The 21,051-nt window shown below is 40.1% G+C and overlaps 1 protein-coding gene across 1 annotated transcript; it reads right to left on the bottom strand.

Annotated features, from left to right (window-relative positions):
* Positions 1-1,184: 1,184 nt before the first annotated feature.
* Positions 1,185-19,555, bottom strand: hspa4a (heat shock protein 4a). Its single transcript, XM_061702368.1, has 19 exons — positions 19,239-19,555; positions 17,326-17,383; positions 17,108-17,248; positions 15,969-16,091; positions 14,479-14,578; positions 13,831-13,964; positions 13,509-13,753; positions 13,348-13,424; positions 12,484-12,635; positions 12,280-12,386; positions 8,632-8,765; positions 7,942-8,123; positions 5,182-5,259; positions 4,273-4,422; positions 3,545-3,670; positions 3,341-3,448; positions 3,041-3,160; positions 2,263-2,424; positions 1,185-1,814 (listed from the first exon to the last, which is right to left on the bottom strand). Exons 1-19 carry the CDS (start codon positions 19,343-19,345, stop codon positions 1,608-1,610), a joined length of 2,511 nt encoding a protein of 836 aa, XP_061558352.1. The 5' UTR covers positions 19,346-19,555; the 3' UTR covers positions 1,185-1,607.
* Positions 19,556-21,051: the final 1,496 nt, after the last annotated feature.

The raw sequence follows: 21,051 nt of genomic DNA, 5'->3' as shown, positions 1-21,051 counted from the left end.
TCCGGTGGAAATTTCTCCTCCAGACATCACGGCGGCGGAATGAGCCTTCCTGGGTGCACTCGTATCCTGGGAAAGTCTACTTTCTCCCACAAGTGGATTGGTTGCATAACAGATTATTTTATATAATAATATTAAATGCAAATAAAAGCCTTGATATCCATTCGTTTATGTGTCGGATTTTATTTTGAAATAGGCCCACACAGCGGTGTTACCGTAATGCATAGTATTTCTTTGTGGCGTCTGGTTTACTGGTTTAGACCCCGGCAGGCCTAGAGGTAAGGTCGTAGGCCTACAGGTAGGTCCAGGGTACACACCTGATTAGAAAAACAATACTGTACAGGTGAATTGAATCAAATCAACTTTACTAATTCACAGCGCAATGGCTATTTCACTGTTAGGTTGACCTTAATTCTATTAAAGATTATTTTTTTTTGGGGGGGGGGGGTATTTGAGCTCTATCAATACAAGTTCTGAAGCTTAAACAAGTGATCTGAGATGTTAAAAACGTTTTCTTTTTTCTAATAGCCAAGAATGACGGGTAGACTTCCATACACAGGGGCATCTCTTATCAATTAAAATATGGAAACAAGTTCATTTATTTCATTAGTTAAAAAAAACTCATTCATTAAATGCATAGGAACACTTCAAAAGGCAATGTTATATTATTAAATTATAAGTTGGTTTCATATCTATCATTCTTTCTATAGTAAATTTAGTTCCCCGCAAGCTAATAATAACTGTAAAAATTATATCATTAAATATTTCTGTGTAGTGAATGTTTTTCTAAATTGAACTGAAATCTTTCCCCCGCAAGCTAATAATAACTGTAAAAAATCTAATCGTGAAATATTTCTGTGTAGTGAATGTTTCTCTAAATTGAACTGAAATCTTTTGAGTTGATATTCTAATTTCTTTGTAAATATATAGATTCATGCAGTCTTTTAGAGGCTTACATTTACTTCTGACCCATTTGTTTACATTAATGGCAGTGTTGCCTTCAATTTCAGCTGGATAAAAAATAAAGTTTTTAAAGTTTACTATTAATTATTGATCCTTAAGACACCTGAGAATTATCTTAAATTGTGAAAAAAAAATAAGCGTTCTTTTAAAGTTGTGGTGATTGGAATGAAAGTATCAACATCATTATCCAGGTTTATTTTCATCTTGAATGAATGAAAAACATCACCTTTTGAACGAGGTTTATTATTTGCTTTTTTAATGATGTAGCAACAACAGCAGCACCTGGGCGAGCATTATGCAGAAAAAAACAAACCAGTGAAGATTCTTACACTGTAAATGAATGAGAAAAGCCATACAACAAATGAAATACTGAGTCTGTCCTTTTAAATCTAAATACAAAAAAAAAACCATTCAGCACTTTAAAGTGGATAAAAATGCACGTGACGTGAACTCAGAACAATCCCGATTCTTCAACTTGCCTCTTGACAAGATATACTGCAAACATATTCATGTATCCCAGTGTGAACATTACAGATGAACTAGTTTGAAGTCACGAAGAAATAGAACAAGTCGATGAGTAGTACTGATAAGGGAACGCTGTTGCATCCTCACAAGTGCGACGTAATCGGGGCAAATAGCGCAAAAAGTTAGTCAATGTCCATTTCAGGGGGCTTGTTCTCCGCCGTTCTCTGCTCTGTGCCTGCGGGAGGGATTTTGTCCGAGTCGGAAGGCTGGCCGTCTGTCGTTCCCTCCTGCCCGTTGGTGGGCCCGTTGTTGGTCTTCTCCTTTGGCGGGTCCACCTTGGGCTTGGGCTTTGGCTTTGACAGGACAGGGTTGCACGCAGAGTAAAGCTCCTGTCCAACAATAATGATGGTGGGATTAAAGGCAAAGACATTATCCTATATCACTTGTTGGGGCATTTCAATACAGTGGTGCCTTGAGATATCAGTGACCCGACGCATTTTTTAGATAAGAGTTGTCGTAAGGGCAATTTCTTGCTTTGACTTGTGAGCAAAGATTTTGAGACAAGTGCTGTATGATGGCAGTGAACTTTACTCACTTCACAAGCAGTAGTATGGCATATTGAAAAATTATTCAAAAAAAGAGGCTTCAAGCTGTTTATTGCCACTCGGACAAGGCAAAATACCATAGATGGGCTACCTAATTGCATTGGTGTGGCTATACTAACTGTTTAAGCAACAAATATTTGAACACAAATTGAAATACTGCACAGAATGGAACGGAATGTATTCGACATTTGGAGGTTCAACTGTGTATGAAACGTGGCCGTGGCTTCAGTACCTTGGACTTGGCGTGGATCTCGCTGACTTTGACCACCGGGTCCAGCGTGAGGTCCTTATTGTTTTGCAGATTCATCTTGTTGTTCATCCACGCCATGGCATCGTTCACCTGCTTCTCCACACTGGTCACTTCCAGCTCGTCTAAGTGTGTATACTCTTCGTCCTGTTTGGAAGATGATGTAATTCAGCAAACCCTTGCTGAAGAAATGTATCTGCAATCTAGGCTTACTTCATTATATTAAGTTTGGTAGAAATGTGACCTCATATGGCTGTCTCTGATTGGAGGCACACATTCTAGGAATTGGAAGGGGTGTTGTACTGCCCTTTCAAAGATGACACAGGTTTGTGTCTGAAAGTATCACGATTGTCAGTTTGAATACTGTATTGTTACAGCCCTAGTGCATAAATCAGTGCTTTGCAACATAAATAAATGCACACGTCTTTGTTATTCAGTATGATTAAATCCGTGATTGCCTTCCACCGGTCTCCTTTGCAAAATTATATGAAAATGATTCCATTCATGTTGTGTGTTTCTTAGCGGGAATTGAACTCTTGGAAAAATAGTTTGTAGAATGTAACAACAAAGTAACTAAGTTGGCAACACTTACTGTGCTCTTGTAAACTAGCTCAGTTGTTTGCAGCCATGTTAGTGTAAGCAGTGCATGTCAGTGAAGACGCATTTTGAAATATGGACGTGATAAAATAAATAAATAAATAAATTCCTGACTCATGAAAACTAGATTTAATCGCTTTATCGCTCAGTGTTATTAGGTCGTTACCTTTGCCTTGTAGGCGTTGAGGATCTTCATGTACATTTGGACTTGCCTGCCCAGCTCCTCAAATGCCCTCGGTCGCTCCTCAGCTTCCATGGCTCTCTCAACAATAGGTTGCCCAATTATCTGCAAGTGGTAATGAGGGATGAATGAACATTTTAATAATGTATTAAGTAACCTTTTTTTAATATGTACCCATGCTAGAAATATCACTACTGATAAATACTTTCGATAACAACAGTTTCCTTCAGTTCTGCCAGTTTATCAATATAAACTTGGATAAATACTTTCAATAACAACAGTTACCTTCAGTTCTGCCAGTTTATCAATGTAAACTTGCTTCTGTTGGTCCTCTCCATCCTCATACAGCCAAGTCTCTGTGTCCTCAAGTTTTAATGAGAATGCATCACGATGCTGCGTGTAATGATACACACAAACAGTAAATGTTAAGGATGGAAAATTGGAATAATGATTATTATTATTTTTTTTTTTTAAAACATGTTTTCTCACCGCTTCATTGACAAACTTCTCCAAGGGGCCAAACAACTTGTTTCTCATGTCGTACACATACTCCTCCACATTGTTTTTTGAGTCGTTCCTCTCCTTCTCCAGTTTGTCTTGCATTATCATCTTGCCCTGGAGGCATGTCGAAAATTAAACGTGACCAGTATGTAAATGTTTGCTTGAGAAGCATTTAAGTGATATAGCCAAACGGCAAAGTCAGCGGACATACAGTGGACCTCCCCTTCCCCCCGATTCCGTTGTATATGCACCATACAAAGACAATAAAGGCTTTCTATTCCATTGTATTCAAAGTGGTACAATTTTACAGAAAAACAAGCATCAATCATTATGTGTGACGTAAGACAATCTCATGAGACTTCAGCCTAGTGAGCATTAAAAGCAGGGGTGGTCAAAGTATGGCCCGTGGGTCACATTATGGCCCACTCTCTTCTTTAATATTAAAAAAAAAAAAAACGTCTGTACAGTTAAGAGTTTTATGATGGTGGGAGGTTAAGCCTGACCAAATTAATCAACTTTAATTGGTTTCCTACAGAACAGTTTTAAAAATTGAAAAACTTGGAAGTCAACCAGTGTCACAGGTTCTACTTTGGGGGTAATTATAACACATTTAAGTAACATTTCGCTGGTGTTAAAGAAAGTGTTGGGGGGGAGACCAACAGTTGGCAAAACTATGAGTGAATGCTGGACATGCCTGGTGCTTTTTAGAACATTACCTCATTCTCCACAAACATATTTATCACATCAGTGGACAGCTGCCAGCACAAATTGGTCTCGATGGGCAGCTCCACCGTCTTTGTTTTCACTTTGGGCTTCTTTGCCTGAGGCTCGTTTTTCTTCTCTTGTTTGCCTTCCTCCGTCACCATCTGAAAATCAGGCGTGGTAAGTTGTTTTAGGCTTGCACATCACAGGTTATCACAACCCCCAGATCAGGGGTCACCAACGTGGTGCCCCCCCCACCCCCCAAGGACCACACGAGTAGCCCATGGGCCTATTCCAAGAAACTCAGTGGTGATGGGACATTGTGATTTACTAGAAATGTTGTGGAAGTGTTCATATGAAAATGTATACAATGGCAGAGATTTATGGAAATAAAGCATTGCATATTGATATTTAGCAGTTTACTAATTACTGTGGATGAGTGTCTTTACATAAATGATGATAATTAATTATTAATAACATATTAAGTTTATTTGAGCACATTTGTTATTTCAGAAGTGTTTATCAAACTGGTGCCCTTTGCATTAATCAGTAGCCAAAAAGTAAATCTCAGTTTCAAAAAGTTTGGTGACTCCTGACCCAGATGCTATGCCCTCTAGAGGCTGTACATTGTATGAATGACATCTGACAATCTGATTGGACACTTAGTAAGTCAATTATGTAATGTATTTTTCTTGTACAAAATGAATAATTTCAGTCCATATCAGACTTCGATAATAATGACAACCATCTCCAAACAGATGTACTTTTTGTTCTTCGATGTAATGATAATCCATTGAGAAATTGAAACACTATTAGATGCTGTTAAAACAAACTTAACTAGAGAGAAGAAACAAAACATACACTTACCAATCACATTTTATTTGAATTGACTTTTCACACAGTGTGAAGAAAACAACATTTACCTCCATCTCTTCTGTGTCACCTTTCTTGTCTCCACCCGGCACTGCTTTTTGATCTTCCTGGTCTACATGCATTTTGCTCTGATATGACAACATAAAAACAACAAGCGAACATAATGTAACAGTGAAATATACTACTTCGGTGTTCATTTTGGTTGCCGTCTGTTTCATTCTAAGCCACCTCCTCCAGATAGTCTACAACAGTGTTGGTAGTAATGAGTTACAGAAGTAGAAATAACAGAAACTAGTGCTCTTTTCCGAATAATTTCCTGCTGATTATACCTGCCTGAGTCACATGATTAGACTTTCTTCTGAATATGTCCCCTCTTGGGAGCAAAAACAGTTTTCTAATCATCAGCGACATGCATGTATTACTCCTTTCCCTGTGACTTTGGTGTTCTGTGTAAGCTCGCAAAAGACACAATTACAGTAAATATTTGTATGAAAAACTTTAGCCTTCTTGTGCAGTGTGACGACATATTCTTGCGCCAAAGAACAAACTAGTTCATTTCAAACCCTTTGTATCTTGGGGCTGTTGTAAAACAGGACCCCCTGTAATTACTGTCAACTGACACGAAGTAGGCAGCACGGTGCGCGACTGGTTAGAGCGTCTGCCTCACAGTTCTGAGGACTGGGGTTCAATCCCCGGCCCCGCCCGTGTGGAGTTTGCATGTTCTCCACGTGCCTCTGTGGGTTTTCTCCGGACGCACCGGTTTCCTCCCACGTCCCAAAAACATGCATGGTAGGTTAATTGACAAATCTAAATTGCCCGTAGGTGTGAATGTGAGTGTGAATGGTTGTTTGTTTGTATGTGCCCTGCGATTGGCTGGCAACCTGTTCAGGGTGTACCCCGCCTCCTGCCCGATGATAGCTGGGATAGGCTCCAGGACGGCCGTGACCCTCGTGAGGAGAAGCGGCTCAGAAAATGGATGGATGGATGACATGAAGTAGTAATTTATGATGCATTACAATTTGCCCACACATGGTTACGACCACAATGACATCAAAACAAAGGGAACTCCTTGTACCTGCCTGCTACATTCCATAGTGATGACAAAACTGAATGTTAAGGTAAGGCGTGAGCAGCAAGACTGTGCGAAAGTAATCCTAACACGAGTCTCTAGTCCCTTTTACACTGCCTCTAAAAGCCGCACTTCTTCGTCTTTTATTCCTATCACTGTTCTGTATAAATGGCACAAATGTGGACTGGAGGGGCCAAAGTTGACCAGGCAATTTTCTTCCTTCTGAGGTAGTAGCCATAATAAAAGGGACATCACCTGTGTGTAAGAGTACAGTGAACCCCATTTATCACGGGGGGATATGTTCCAGACCTGCTCACAATAGGGGAAAATCCACAAAATAGAAAGACCATTTAAAAAAACAAAAAAAAACATCATTTTACCCCTCCCACGTTTTATACACATTAGAGATCCAACGATTGATTATCAAATTAATCAAAAACGATTTTTGATAATCAAGTAATTGTTTAGAGACCTTGTTTAACTTAAAATTGTCCAAAAACCTTGGAATTTCAGCCTCTCAACAGTAAATATTCCTAATTATATTTATTACAATAATAAAGCAGTAAATACTAAGAATTCTGTGTATTATGATAAAGGAGACTGATTATCTTTGTGTTTCATCAAAATAAGAAATTTGCAAACCTCTTTTATGTTGGAAAACAATTATCAAGAGTTTTGCCTATTTTCTGACATGTTAAAACAGTAACTGAATCATCAATTTATGTTTGTGCATTTTCTGTACTGTCAACTTGAAATAACATCCTGTTTTTGAATCAAGGGACGTTGAGCTGTGACCTACTGATATTTGAACACAAATGGTGAAGCAGCACATACAGACAGACAATATAAAAATATTCACAGGCATATATACTCTGTTCTCAGTACAGTAGATCCGTATGTTTGACTTCTATTTTCCCCCAGGTGGCCAAGACACACAAGAATGACCAGCACAACGTGCCACGAAGCGATAGTATGCTTCACACTGTTTAATACTTTTTAATTCGATTTAATTATTCCATTACTGAATGTTTCTATAAAGAATATTAGATTTATAGCTACTTTCCCTCATTAAAAGCACTTTAAAAGATTTCGCTTTTTGTTGTTGTTGTGGCTTTTTTTTTTATTTTTTTTTTTAAGAGGTTGGAATGGATTCATGGCATTTCTATTAATTTCAATGGGAAAAGAGGATTTGAGATACAACTGCTTTAAGTTACAAGCGTGGTCAAGGAACGGATTAAGATTGTATCTCAAGGCACCACTATACAGTGAACCCCTGCATATTTGTTGTTCGGCATTCGCTAAATTCGCCTATTTATAGATTTTGGCGGGCACCCTACCCTCTGTTATTTGCTGAAAAACTCACCTATTTGATGTTTTTATGCTGAGGCACTAGTCTTGCCTCAAAGAAAAAAAAAAATCTAGTTTTCTTGTGGCATTTATAGACAATCACAAACCTCTGTCTTTGGGCGTCAATTACTTGCTGATTTTCGCTATTCACACCAGGGCTCTATCTCTGTCTCCCGCATAGCGAGGGAATACTATACTCTAAAAGCCCATAAAAATCGATCACTCAAAAAAATCTGAAATATAGCGAGGGCATGAATATGAACCATGATTCCAGAATGTGCCGGTTTTCTGTGTGAAAGTGCAGTTATGTGCGAAAGGCTTTAATGAGGCAATTTTGTGGGATATCTGTGTCAAAAAGGCTTCTGCCTGAAGTCCAAATTAACACTGTGCATACCTCCTCATCCTTCACAGTCTGATCGGTTTCCATCGGCTCCTCTCCATCTGTCGCTTTCAGCACCTCTACTAGGGAGGCGTTAGACACGCTAAACACGCCGTGAATGTTGACTCGAACTTTGACCTTCACCTTGGCACTCTCTCCAGACGACTGAGGGACCACGTTTTGGATCAGGAACTGCCCTGTGGGGGTGAGTGAGGTGGAAAAACAGTTAGCCCTTCCACTCCATGTATGAGACACAATGATTCAAATGTTGAACCTCTAGAAAACACCTTTGTCATTCAAAGCGTATGCAGATAGAAACTGACATATAGCTGCAATCACACCAAATATTTTTCGTTCTACTTTGAATTCTACTTTGGATCTTGAAAGCATCCATAATTACAGTCCAAAAAGAGTTCCCTAAATGCCTGAAGAGTGTTATGAATGTGGTAACATTTGGAGTTCAACCCAATAATGAATACAAAAAAAAAATGGCATCAAATATTAAAACATATAACGACAAAAACTTTGAAGTCAACCAAGCGTCACAAAATGATTTTGTTTCACTTTGGATTTCCACTGGATTACCTCACACAAATTTACCAAATGTGATGTAATTTCCAGACATATTGAAACTTATCCGCATAAATATAATAATAATCTATCTATATGTGTGACTTTTCAAGTAGGCTGGCCAATACATTGTACCTATGGAGGTGCTGGGGTACGACAGCTCCTTGGGGTTTTTGTAGTATGCTTCAAGGACGAAGGCCTCCTTCCGATAGAAGGTCAACACTTTGGAGAAGGGAGCCGCGTGGTTCTTTGGGAAAACTTCACAATCGCTGTCAAGGACAATACGGGGAGCAAGTTAAAAGAATAGAATGTTAAAAGAAAGAGGGTTTTATTCTGTTGAAGGGGTGTGAAGGATAAAGCACAAATAAGGACAATGTACTACTCCAGATATTACGAACGTGCATGAAAGCACAAATGTAGTTGCTCAACCTAGTAAGACATTCTGAACTTGAACGTTCCAAGTCAAAGTCAAACCAAAGAACTTGACTCAAACAAAAAACAGGTTTATTGTCATTTGCTTGCCTCCCACTTTGAATTGTTCAAGGCCCCCTTCCATCAAAATCCAAAATGTTCCACTGGTTTTTGCATAACAAAGGTCATAATGGGTCTGTGACCTGGTTTACGTTTGGCATCTATGCGTTTTTTTTTTTTAGGTGTCTTGAACCTGACATAAACGATCTTTCACACACTGCTGGAAGCGCATTTCTGGGTCTTGAGCAAGCAAAAAAGCTAGCCGCCGCAAGGCCGTGCAAATACAGTATCTAAAAGCATATGTGCTGTGGTTTAAAACAACACTTGACTTCATAATTTATAATGTAACTGTGGATTAAACAGCGAAACATGCAGTCATTGTCACCAAAAGTGAGCGATGAGCGTCTCGCAACGGGGCACATGATAGTGAATAATTAATCACTGCCATTGACTACTTTAGAAGTCAAATATGCATGTTAACTGGGAAGGCTGGCAGTGAATGAGTTTTAAAAAAATTAAAGGAGCCAAACAGCGGGACTTGGGCGTCTCACTTCCCATGGCCAATCTCAGCGCACTGTCTCCAGCGCTGAAGACGACCGAGGTGAGAGATGTCACCCAGAACCAATCAGCAACTCTGTTTTCCATATTTAAATGACAGATATTAACAATCAAATCATAGTCAAGATAATTTAAATATAAAATCAAAATGCGAAATCCAGTCATCTCGAATGCCAGGTGTAAAACACCAACTAGAAGATCTTGAGAAAGAGGATCCTGGGCATTTTCAACCCAGATTATTTTGCAAACCTGATAAAAGGACAACAAAGATTATAAAAACAAAAGATGGGAAGTTATTTTTCATTTTCTTTAGTTTTTATTTGTATATGTAACATATATACATATGTGTTCATGTACATAGTAATGACAACAGTATACCGTATTTTCACGAACATAAGGTGTACGTATTAAAAGGCGCAGTCTCAGTTACGGGGTCTATTTCTGTATTTAACACATACATAAGGCGCAAGGTATTATTGGGCGCAGGCATGGTAAAACATACGCTATCTTAAAACATACGGTAGCATGCATGCACGCTAAAACAATGTTTTAAAAAGGCAGCGGGAGCAAAACTGAGTTCAGTTGTACTTTATTGAAGAATTTAACAATGTACTCATGTTATTTTTTGATCAATCATCATCCACAAATCCATCAAAGTCCACATCTTCTGTATCCGAAATGAACAGCTGGGCAAGTTCTCTACAAACATGCAGGGTTTGCCAGGGGGCTGTTCAGCAATGATGCCGGCTTTCGCGAAAGCTCGGACAACAGTCAAAGCAGATACCTTAGCCCAGGCATCCACAATCCATTCACATATGGTGGCGTAACTCGTCCGGCGCTGCCTCCTAGTCTTAGTAAAGCTGTGTTCGCCATCTGTCATCCATCGCTCCCACGCCGCTCGCAACTTCACTTTGAACGCCCTGTTTACACCAATGTCCAGTGGTTGGAGTTCCTTTGTTAAGCCTCCCGAAATGATGTCAAGTTCCGAGTTCATTTGCTGCACTTGGTTTTTCACAGTTGGCTGTGAGATGGGCGCACATAGAGTCACAGATCAACAGGGACGGTGACGTGTGGAAAAAACCATCCGGTCCATCCAGCCATTTTGATAGTTCTTAACGATGACTTCGGCTGGAAACTTTTCTTTAGGCAGCGTCTTCCTCTTAAAAATCACCAGTTTCTGTCCATTACCATGGCAACCAAGCACAACAGTAAAAGCCGACTTCTCGTGCCCCATTGTGCGTATCGCTACCGTGCTGGTCCTCTTCTTCTCTACAGTGTGGTTCACCGGGATGTCGAAAGTGAGGAGCACTTCGTCCATGTTGGTGATGTGGTTGGGCTGGATGTGTTTGTCGGCAATCTTTTTACTGCAGTAGGAGCGGAAGATGGCCAGCTTTTCCTTGTAATCCGCCGGAAGTTGCTGCGCCACAGTAGTCCTTGCCAGGAAGGATAGATGGCGCCGTTTCATAAAATGAAAGCACCAAGACGGACCTCCTTGAAAATGTTCGATTTTCATTTCTTCTGCAAGCGTTATTGCACTCAGTTGAATGGTGACTGTAGACACGCTTCTCCCGGCTGTTCTTTGATCATTAATCCATTGCTCGAGTTGGTCTTCCAACTCAGGCCACCTCTGTTGTTTCCGCAGAAACTCAGCTTCGTCTTCTTGATTTGGCAAAGCTTGTTTTCCTGCTTCCTCCACTTGGGAACCATGGATTCGTTAACCTTGAATTCTCTCGCAGCTGCTCGATTCCCATGTTCCTCTGTGTAACACTGATAGATTGCAGTTTAAACTGTGCTTCGTAAGCGTGTCTCTTCATAGGTGTCATATTCGGGGGTTCTTAGCCAAACCAATGTTTTGCACAATGCACATACCGGCGATATATACCTACTGGGGGCGTGCCTTTAGCATCCTCCTTCAGACGCACCCTTCCCCCTTTAATGTCCGCATGCTGTCCTCAGTCACGTCCGCCTTTTCTCTATATAAGCAGCGTGTCGGCAGGAAATGCTCCCAGTCAGTCAAGCTGAGCGCTCATCAGTCACACAACAACATTTACAGATTTTGGAACTTGGTGCACACATAAGGCACGACGCATTATAAGGCGCCCCATTCATTTTGGAGAAAATTTAAGAATTTTAAGTGCGCCTTATGTTCGTGAAAATACGGTAATTGAATAAATAAACTCACCAAAACTCATCAGGGCAAGCAAGGTTTGCTAGTCTTACTATTAGCAACAGATACACTTAGACGTATTGCACAGTATTTAAAGGTTTCATGAAGGGCATTTTTTTTAATTTGTATTATTTCTGATGAGTATGAAGTGTCATAAAATGGTCAAACTTGAAAATGGAGATTACATTTTTGGTACATGTCATAACACAGACGTGTCATCATCAGTCAGTCTTCTATTGCGCTTGTCCTCAGCAGGGTCAAGGGCTCGCTGGAGCCTGTCACAGCTGACACAACTGCAAGAGGCACCCTACACCCTGGACTGGTCACCAGTCAACAACCATTCGTGTTTACATTCACACCTATGGAAAATTTGGTCTTCAATGAACCCAACACGCATATTTTGGGATAACACGCAAACGCCAATGAGATTCAAACCCATAACTATAACCTGTGAGGCCCACACACTAACCACTAGTCCAACAGGCTGGCCAAATGTGAACAAGGTCAAATATAAGTGAGGATAGGTGGTACGGAAGATGAATGAATGAATGCATGTCAACCTAATCAAAAGATGAACAAGTTCTTACCTCTGTCCTTCCTCTGCTGCAGAGTTCCATTTAATAGAGATGGAATAAGGGACAACGTCCGTGATGGAGAACTCTCTGACTTTGAAGGCTGGAGACAAAATGGCACACTGTGTGGAGGAAGGATGACATTTCCAAAATAAATAAATACATTGTCATTGAAGCTGTGAGACAGGATGCACAACTTGCATGTGTTCTATACAGTACCTGCAGTGCACAGCCCCTGACCACGGCCTCGTCTGCATTCAGAGTGGTGCTCAGCTCTTTGCCGAAGAACTTGCTGATGCGCTCTTTGATGGCGGGAATTCTGGAGGCGCCGCCGACGATCTCCACTGCGTACACGTCTTCTTTCTTCAACTCTGGGCAGAGGTAAAAGAAGGGCCAATTGGCTGACTACTTCCTTTTCCCACAAAGTACAGTGGAACCTGAATTCTTGATGCTTTAAAAAAAATTCAAAATTAGAGTTCGCTCCATATTTTATTGAAAAATATGGATTTGGCTCTTATTTTAGCCAGCATCAAAGGATTGATTACGCATATGATTTTTGTTTTCTCATTCTCATGAGTATGAATGTTAGTTTGTCCATACGTGCCTAACGACTGACTGCCGACCAGACCGTGGTATAACCCCCCCCCCCCCACCCAAAACTATACAGAGGACAAGCGCTATAGAAAATGTGACAGTTAATGTTATTTATAAAAAAATAAAAAAAATAAAAAAATAATAATAAAAAAAGTTCTGTCACATTTATTACCCTTTGTTATTCGTTATTAAAGAATGCATAGATTGTTTTTAACACATTGGACATTTGAACTTTGGTAACTTTCTGCTCATACCTGGTTGAGAGTTAATAATGTTAAATGTTGCTTAAAACATTGTCTGTACAGTTATTAAAAGTTTTATGCAGGCAAGTGGCAACTATTGGATTGGATTCAGGAACCGATTATTCTAAATATAATTGATCTCAACCACAGAACGGATTATGTGAGACTTTGGAGGTTCCATTGTACGTAGTTGTACACATGCTTGTCAATGGACAATCCCGCTGCTATTCAAATGGCATGCACTCACTAGCTTGTTCCATGACGCTGCGCAGGGGAGCCTCCGCTTTGGCCAACAGCCCCGCACAATTCTCCTCAAACTGACCTCTGTGGAGACGCAACAAAACGTAATTATTATGGATGATGGTGGTGATGGGAACACAGGTTTTTTTGTCTACTTTTGCATCTCACCTGTTGAGCTTACTGGACACGTCAATGTCATTCATGAAACACTCGATGTTGAGGGGAAGGTCGGACGAGTTGGCACTCATCAGCTTTTTAAGCTTCTCACACTCCTGGTAGAGACGCACCAGAGCGCGAGGCTTGGACCGGACATCCAGTTTGTACTTCTTGGCGAAGTCCTCGCAGAAGTAATTCACCAGGATTTCATCAAAGTCCTTCCCACCCAGCTCGGAGTCAAACGCCGTTGCCAGGATCTGGAAGGATGAGCAGTTAATAATTGACAGCTAAGCATGTCTGTGTGATCATACACCTTCAATATGTGAATAGTCACCTTAAGCTTTCCCGTGTTGAAGGCACAAACCGACACCTGGTAACCAGAGTGGCCCACATCAACAAACACAACAATCCTGGGCTTCTCTTCCAGACCTGGCAGGTCCTGCTTGTAGATGCCATAAGCCAGAGTCACTGCAATACACACGTGATGTTAAGTCTCTTCTCATCATTGTAACATTGCACTGCCGCAACCGGACTTTGATAAATAATATGCCCTCATAGATACATATATATGTATCTTCAATCATTGCTAGGAAGGGAAAAAAAACTATGCAGTCACACCAGAGTGGCATACATGAGTTTTTCACTCATATTCAATAATGGCATTTGGCCTTCACATTTTGAAAACTTTTGTCTCCAACCCAAAATGCATCAAGACGTTAGAGTGGCGCCTCTAAAGTCAAATTCAATCCATTTAGGGCCTTTTTGAATGAAGTCCCCTTTTGGAATACGTGCCCTAGAAAATTCGCAAGAAGCCAAAGTAATGATATCCACTGAAAAAGCTTTTGGAGGACGCATAATTATTTTTGAGAAATTCTAGACTCCCGCCGTACAATCTAGAATCTCAAGGGGAATTTTGACTTCGGAGGCTCAACTGTAATAATAAAGGGTCCTAATATATGGTGGATAGTGACTGTCCATGTACCGGCTGTGGTCTCGTTCATTAGTCGCAGACAGTTGAGGCCGGCGATCTGGGCAGCGTCCATGACAGACCTTCTCTCTGTGTCGGTGAAATAGCAGGGAACCTGTGGAGGCAACAGCAACGTTAACATGTGTTTTTTTTTTTTTTTGTGTGTGTTATTTCTAGCTGTTTATTCAAGAGGAGAATGAGGGTGGCAAAACAAAAACTGATTCCTGCAGCAGAGTGGAGACTGGAGTATAATACTTCAAGAGTTTAAGCATACATTAGCAAGTGTGTTTATTTTGTAATTTTGGGATGTTTATCCTAAATGAAAGTGTGGGCGGCGAGAAAAAGGACTACCACAAAAAAGTGTAGATTGTAAAATATAATGCAGCAACAAGGGGACCATATGTTATCATATATGTTTACATTTTGTAATTTCTAGTAACCATTCATAGTAGAGACTGAGGGCAGCAAGAAAATGGGCCACTCCAGTGAAGTGGAGACTGTGGAGAATAGTATATTTGAGCAACTGGATAAGCTAATGTTAGCAAGTGTGCTTAGTTTTGTTACTTCGTCATGTTTATCGTGGAAGATACTGAGGAATATAAGAATACAGGCCAGTAGAGTAGAAACTGTGGTGTACAAGAACAGGTGTTCATTTTTGTTACTTGTTAGCTGTTTATCGTAGAAGAGGATGAGGAAAACAAGAAAAAGGACCGCTGCAGAAAAGTAGAGACTGTGGACTATAGAACAGCAGCAACAGGAATAGCTAAAGTTAGCATGAGAGTTCTTTGTTATCATTTTTAGCCACGTATTCTCAAACGGTATAAAATAACAGATATGCTTGACCAATGAGTGACCGGTAGTGGTTTCACATGGTATTGGCTTGGCAAACTTGGATCCATGTACTTGAAATAGATTTATGTAGTATCAATGGAAAAGTAGCCTTAGCCAAATTGGTATCATGCAGTGGAAAAGGGGCAAGCGTGAGCCACTTGCCTGGAACCCACCAAAAATTTTGATGGCCTTTGAAAAGCTAAAAGTGAAACTTATATACAGTCAAAAGTTAAGAAACAACGCATTTTCATTCTTTGTAACACTTTCAGATATGTAGTGTGAAGACCTCCAAGCTTTACAGAACCACAAAGACAGCTGGCAATGCATTTACACACCTTGGAAACCGCTTGTTTTTTACTCAAACCAATAAAAAAAAAAGCCTGTGAAGTAAGTGATAAATTGGCCACCCGTAAAAAAGCAATTTAACAACAAAAAAATGGCTTGTACCTTAACTAACAACTTTAATTCGTTCCATGACTGAGCTAGTAACTCAAATTCTGATTGTGACCCTGCTGGGCAGATGTTATGGCATACACTCCTCAAATTATAGCTCACAACACAAAGCAAAAAATAAATAAAATCGCCCAAGCGACGGCAACCTCTTACGTTGGTGAGCTCGTAAGTCAGGGCCCCACTATAAAAATATTTTTAATGCTATGTGGTTAGTTCCTTACAGAGATGACGCAGTCAGCCACTGGTTTCTTCAGGTCGCTCTCAGCAGTTTCCTTCAACTTGGTCAGCAGCATGCCAGCCACCTGCTCCACGCTGAACAACCTCTCCTCCTCCATATACATCACCTGACATTTGGGACATTTTTTTATTAGCATTCAAGATCATGACTGCCTGCTAAAAATCCTACAGGACAAAAGGGGATGCGGACTTCAGGGGACTTTAGCTCGGTGAACATCAAATGCCTGGATCAAACTACATGATTTCAGTCCCTTTATGGGCCGATTTGCTATCGTGGGCTATTTCCCAACTCTGGCCCAACATATTTTGTCAGGAATGCCAAAACTTTTTGTAGTGTGACATAATCCACGGCCTTTTTTGTATACCACTACAGAAAGATACCAGTGACAAAAGAGCAGAAGTGCAGGAGAAGGGAGGGGGGGGTCAACTTTGTATTTGGTATAAAGGTTAGAACCATTGTATAAAATTAAACACAGGAAATGTGGGCTAAGTACATGATCACCCTAACATCGATGCTAATTTCCATTAGACCATCAATGGTGTTTCACATTATATGTTAGAATTAAGATACCGGGGTTGTCGTTTGATGACATTATGTGGTTTGGTTGAACATTTTGTTGCTTAAATATACCGTATAAAGTTTAGCTCTCTTTGTTTTAGGTGACAGAGCCATACAGTTAAGAACATTTTGTTACTTAAATATACCGTACAAAGTTTAGTTCCCTTTGTTTTAGGTGACAGAGCCATACAGTTAAGTTAAACTAGGAGTTGTAGTGATTTGTAAATGTGACTTTTGTCTTCCAAAACTGCTTGAGGTGTTGTCCCTGCGTGCTTGCTGTACTGTTGTTATCTGAGGCCAAAGCCTAGATAAAGTACGCTTCAGTCTACTGCAGCGCACTCCTCCGGCTTTCATTCTTTCCACATAAGAATACAATGAATATTTTTCAGATGTTCACCATCTGCCGAATTGTGCAGAAGTCCCAGCACTAAAAACATGTCGTATTGTTTCATTTTTTACGGCAAGGTATCGCTGTACTTTTGTAGTATCGGTATACTGGTGCAACCCAAATATGATCAAAATGAAATAAAATAAATTTTAAAAAGGCTCCTTAAGACGTCTCACCTTAATACCAGTCGATCCAGAGGGCATCTGCGCGAGGTCGTACACCAGGTTGGACTTGGCCGACATAACGTAGGGATCGGAGAAGGCCCTGCCATGGAATCGCTTGAAGCCCTGAACTGTGTTCTTACAATTGGTCACCACCTAGATAAAAGGAGCGAAGGATAAACATGGCGCGGATCAATGTGTATGTAGTTGGTTTTGGTGGAAGGTGTGCTCACCTGGCTCTTCGCAGCAGCTCCTATCGATCGACTTCGTGGTCCAAATGAGACAAATGACCTTAAAACACATACAAGTTCAGTTAAAGTAAGACACGCTAAAGTGAAATCAGTAACAGTGAAATCAGGCTGTATCGCGGTTCATTGTACCAAACTGTTTTTTTTTGTTTTTGTTTTAATAAGGTCCGACTGTATCAGGTGGGTGCGGAACGTATCCTCCGCAATAAGGGGGGGGGGGGGGGGGGTTCACTGCATGTATGTATTTCCACAAACATCACACAATATTTGTTAAACACACATATTATCAGAGGCCTGTCAACACTCATCAAGTGGTATGCACGAGTCCACTTGTGTCCCACCGGCCGCGGTCGAAACACACTTGTCATTGCGGACAAACACAAATGTCAAAAGTGTTGCATGTGTCATGTCAAAGAATGGCTGCGTCTAAGGCAACAAGCCTGACAGGTGTTTGGGTCAATCTAGTGTATTTGAAAATGGATGGAGGGCTTGATAAATGTTTCTTTTGTGTGCACGAGTTTCCTCAGTGTCATTGATTCCTTTTTTTCCTTCTTTAAACTTGGTAAAAAAAAAAAAAAACGTTTTTAATTCTTAATATATATATATATATATATATATATATGTATATATATATATATATATATACCAAACCTGAATTTACATATTTATTTTATTCGAGGCAAGGTGGTGGCTTGAATTCCCCCCTCATTTTAGAATATCATTTTTTTAAAACAGTGCTTCATTATTTAATTACCAGCATTTTTCCTCATTAAATGCACACAATTTGGATTTTTTGTGTGAATGTAGTGTTTTAACTTTTTTAAATGTATTTAACGTTTTTCTGCGACACGGTGAATGAATGGTTAGAGCGTCTGCCTCACAGTTCTGAGGACCGGGGTACAATCCCCGGCCCCGCCTGTGTGGAGTTTGCATGTTCTCCCCGTGCCTGCGTGGGTTTTCTCCGGCCACTCCGGTTTCCTCCCCCATCCCAAAAACATGCATGGTAGGTTGATTGAAGACTCTAAATTGCCCGTTGTTGTGAATGTGAGTGCGAATGGTTGCTTGTTTGTCTTTGCTCTGCGGTTGGCTGGATTGGATTGTATTTTTATAAATCAAACTGAATATTTTAAATCATATTTCACTCTTTTTGGAAATTCAGTCAGACTCTCATGGTAAATCACAATATTGCTAAAATGTTTGAAATTATTTTTTTTATTATTATTATTCAAGCAAACGTAATCATACATGTAGACATGTCAGTTTGCATACACATTGTCAAACAAATTATTTCAACAACAAATAATACAGACTGTGCCGCGCATCGCCGAAAACATACATGACGAATAACGCAGAAAAATTATCCAACCTCAGAGAGTTTAAAGCAAAAATATAATACTGACAGTAAATTGCTTCCCTAAGTATTGCTAGAATTTTCCAACCAGCATGGCCTGCTGTCGTCACCTTGGCAGCGCGGTTTGCGTCAAAAGCACACCGATTAGGCGGTGCTTGAGTCACCGAGGGTTAGTCAACGCCAATATACGGAACCGCGCCCGCCCGCCCGTGGTCTCCAGGTGAATGAATGCAGCCTCCAGATTGTTACAGTTAATAAAAACTATGATCTTGGCTAACAAAGCTAGCTCGGGCGGCCAAACGTGCTTGCTATGTGAACACGATGCGAGTTGAGCCACACTCGAGCCACTTACAAGATTTGAAAATACAAACGTTCATTTAAACTTTAAATCAGTGTGGTTACTTAAAGGGTTTAATGAGAAATCAAGTTTAGCTCATAGCAGCGAGTCAGAGGAAGCGCTGCGTTCACTTGCAGTGGGACAAATTATAAATAAAAACACATTTCCCATGGTAAATACCATGAAACCCAACTGGAGACAGCTACTTACGGTGTGCATCTGTCGCTGAACTCGTTGGCGATTGTCTCGATCCCACCGGCTCGGGCTACAGCTACATAGCAGCTTTGAAAACCCAAGTCAAATCCCACCACAGACATCTTCGAGGTCAGTCTTCAAACTTCACTTCTGTCGTACTTAAACCACTGTCTTATTGATAATACAAGACGCGTACAGCTAAGTTTGCACAAAAAGTCCAGCGAAGTAGCTTCCCTTAAATTGGGCTACTGTGGTCATAATCCCCACCGCTGACCAACCGGTGTCGGGTCGCTGTCTCCGATCTGTACTGCCTGCCTGCAGTCTCAATGTGGTTTCCGTCATGTCTCGTCCCTAGATATCGCGAGATCTGGCTCTTCCCAGAAACATCATTTCTGGATCTTTCTAAAGGGGTGTCAACTTCTTCGCCGTTCCAAAAGCTTCGAGAACGAGTTTCTAGAACATTTTTATGGAGGTTTTGTCGTTACTATTCGTAGATTTCAACATATAATTAATTTTTACTTTTTTATTTTATAATAATTCATGTTTTTTTATTGCTTTTAAGTGTTTTATATTCGATTTTTTTTATTCACGTACAGCACTTTGTTTCAACAATGGTTGATATAATATAATCCATCATCCATCCATTTCCTGAGCCGTAGTGGTAGTAGTACAGTAGTCGTAAAAGCAGTTCTAGTATGTAGTAGTAGTAGGATTGGTGGTAGTCGTGCTAGTAATAGTAGTAAGCAAAGCAAAGCAAATTTATTTATATAGCGCATTTCATACTAAAGGTAACTCAATGTGCTTTACATGATTAAAAGCATTTAAAGACAAAGAAAAAAACAGATTGTATTTTTCTTCTTCTTTGTTTTAAATGTTTATAATTAAAACAGCATACAGTGCAAGAAATATCATTTAAAAGTGGAAATGCTCTAAAAGGCTAGAGAAAGAAGAGTTTTTAACCTGGACTTAAAAACATGCAGACTTGGGGCTGACGTCACTTCTGTTGGCAACTTATTCCATTTGTGTGCAGCATAATAGCTAAATGCTGCTTCACCATGTTTGCTTTGGACTCTGTGCTCCACTATTTGACCTGAGTCTGTTGATCTCAGAGCCCTACTGGGTTTATATTCCATTTGCATTTAATTCATGTATTCAGGACCTAAACCGTTCAGCTGTTTAATGCTCTTTTTAGGGAGTCCAGTAAGAGACCATTACAATAGTCAAGTCTACTTGAGATAAAAGCATGGATGAGCTTCCCCTGGTCTGCTTGACACATGCAAGCCTTCATTCTGGATATGTTCTTCAGATGGAAGAAGGCAGTTTTAGTAATTGATTTGATATGGTTGTTGAAAGTCAGGTTGGAATCTATCAGATCACCAAGGTTTCGGACTTGGTCTTTGGTTTTTAAAAAGAGTGACTCCAAGTATTTACTAACAGTAATCCTCTTTTCTTTATTGCCAAAAACAATTATGTCAGTTTTGTTGTGGTTTAATTGAAGAAAAATTTGGCTCATCCAGTTATTTGGTAACACAACACCTCAATTGAACTATAGTCATCTAGAGACACTGCTAGATATCAGAATCAGAGTCAGAATCAGAATCAGAATCATCTTTATTTGCCAAGTATGTCCAAAAAACACACAAGGAATGTGTCTCCCGTAGTTGGAGCCGCTCTAGTACGACAACAGACAGTCAATTGACAAAGAAGACTTTTGAGACATAAAGACATTGACAAAAAACAGTCACTGAGCAAAAAAGGGTTAATAGTTGTCTGGTAATGCCAGTACAATTTTTTAGTTTTTTTTCTTTTTTCTTTTATTTTTTTGACA

The sequence above is a fragment of the Phycodurus eques genome, chromosome 17 (assembly GCF_024500275.1).
Source record: "Phycodurus eques isolate BA_2022a chromosome 17, UOR_Pequ_1.1, whole genome shotgun sequence".
In the NCBI taxonomy this organism is placed as follows: Eukaryota; Metazoa; Chordata; class Actinopteri; order Syngnathiformes; family Syngnathidae; genus Phycodurus; species Phycodurus eques.
The sequence above is the reverse complement of the archived record's forward strand: the minus strand, read 5'-3'. Positions and strand labels throughout refer to the sequence as shown.

Coding starts and splice junctions, on each gene's coding strand:
- hspa4a (XM_061702368.1), bottom strand. CDS start 19,345: ATGTCTGTGGTGGGATTTGACTTGGGTTTTCAAAGCTGCTATGTAGCT. Junction 17,384..19,238: donor TTCAGCGACAGATGCACACC/GTAAGTAGCTGT, acceptor ATGTGTTTTAAG/GTCATTTGTCTCATTTGGAC. Junction 13,965..14,478: donor AATGAACGAGACCACAGCCG/GTACATGGACAG, acceptor TGTGTATTGCAG/TGACTCTGGCTTATGGCATC.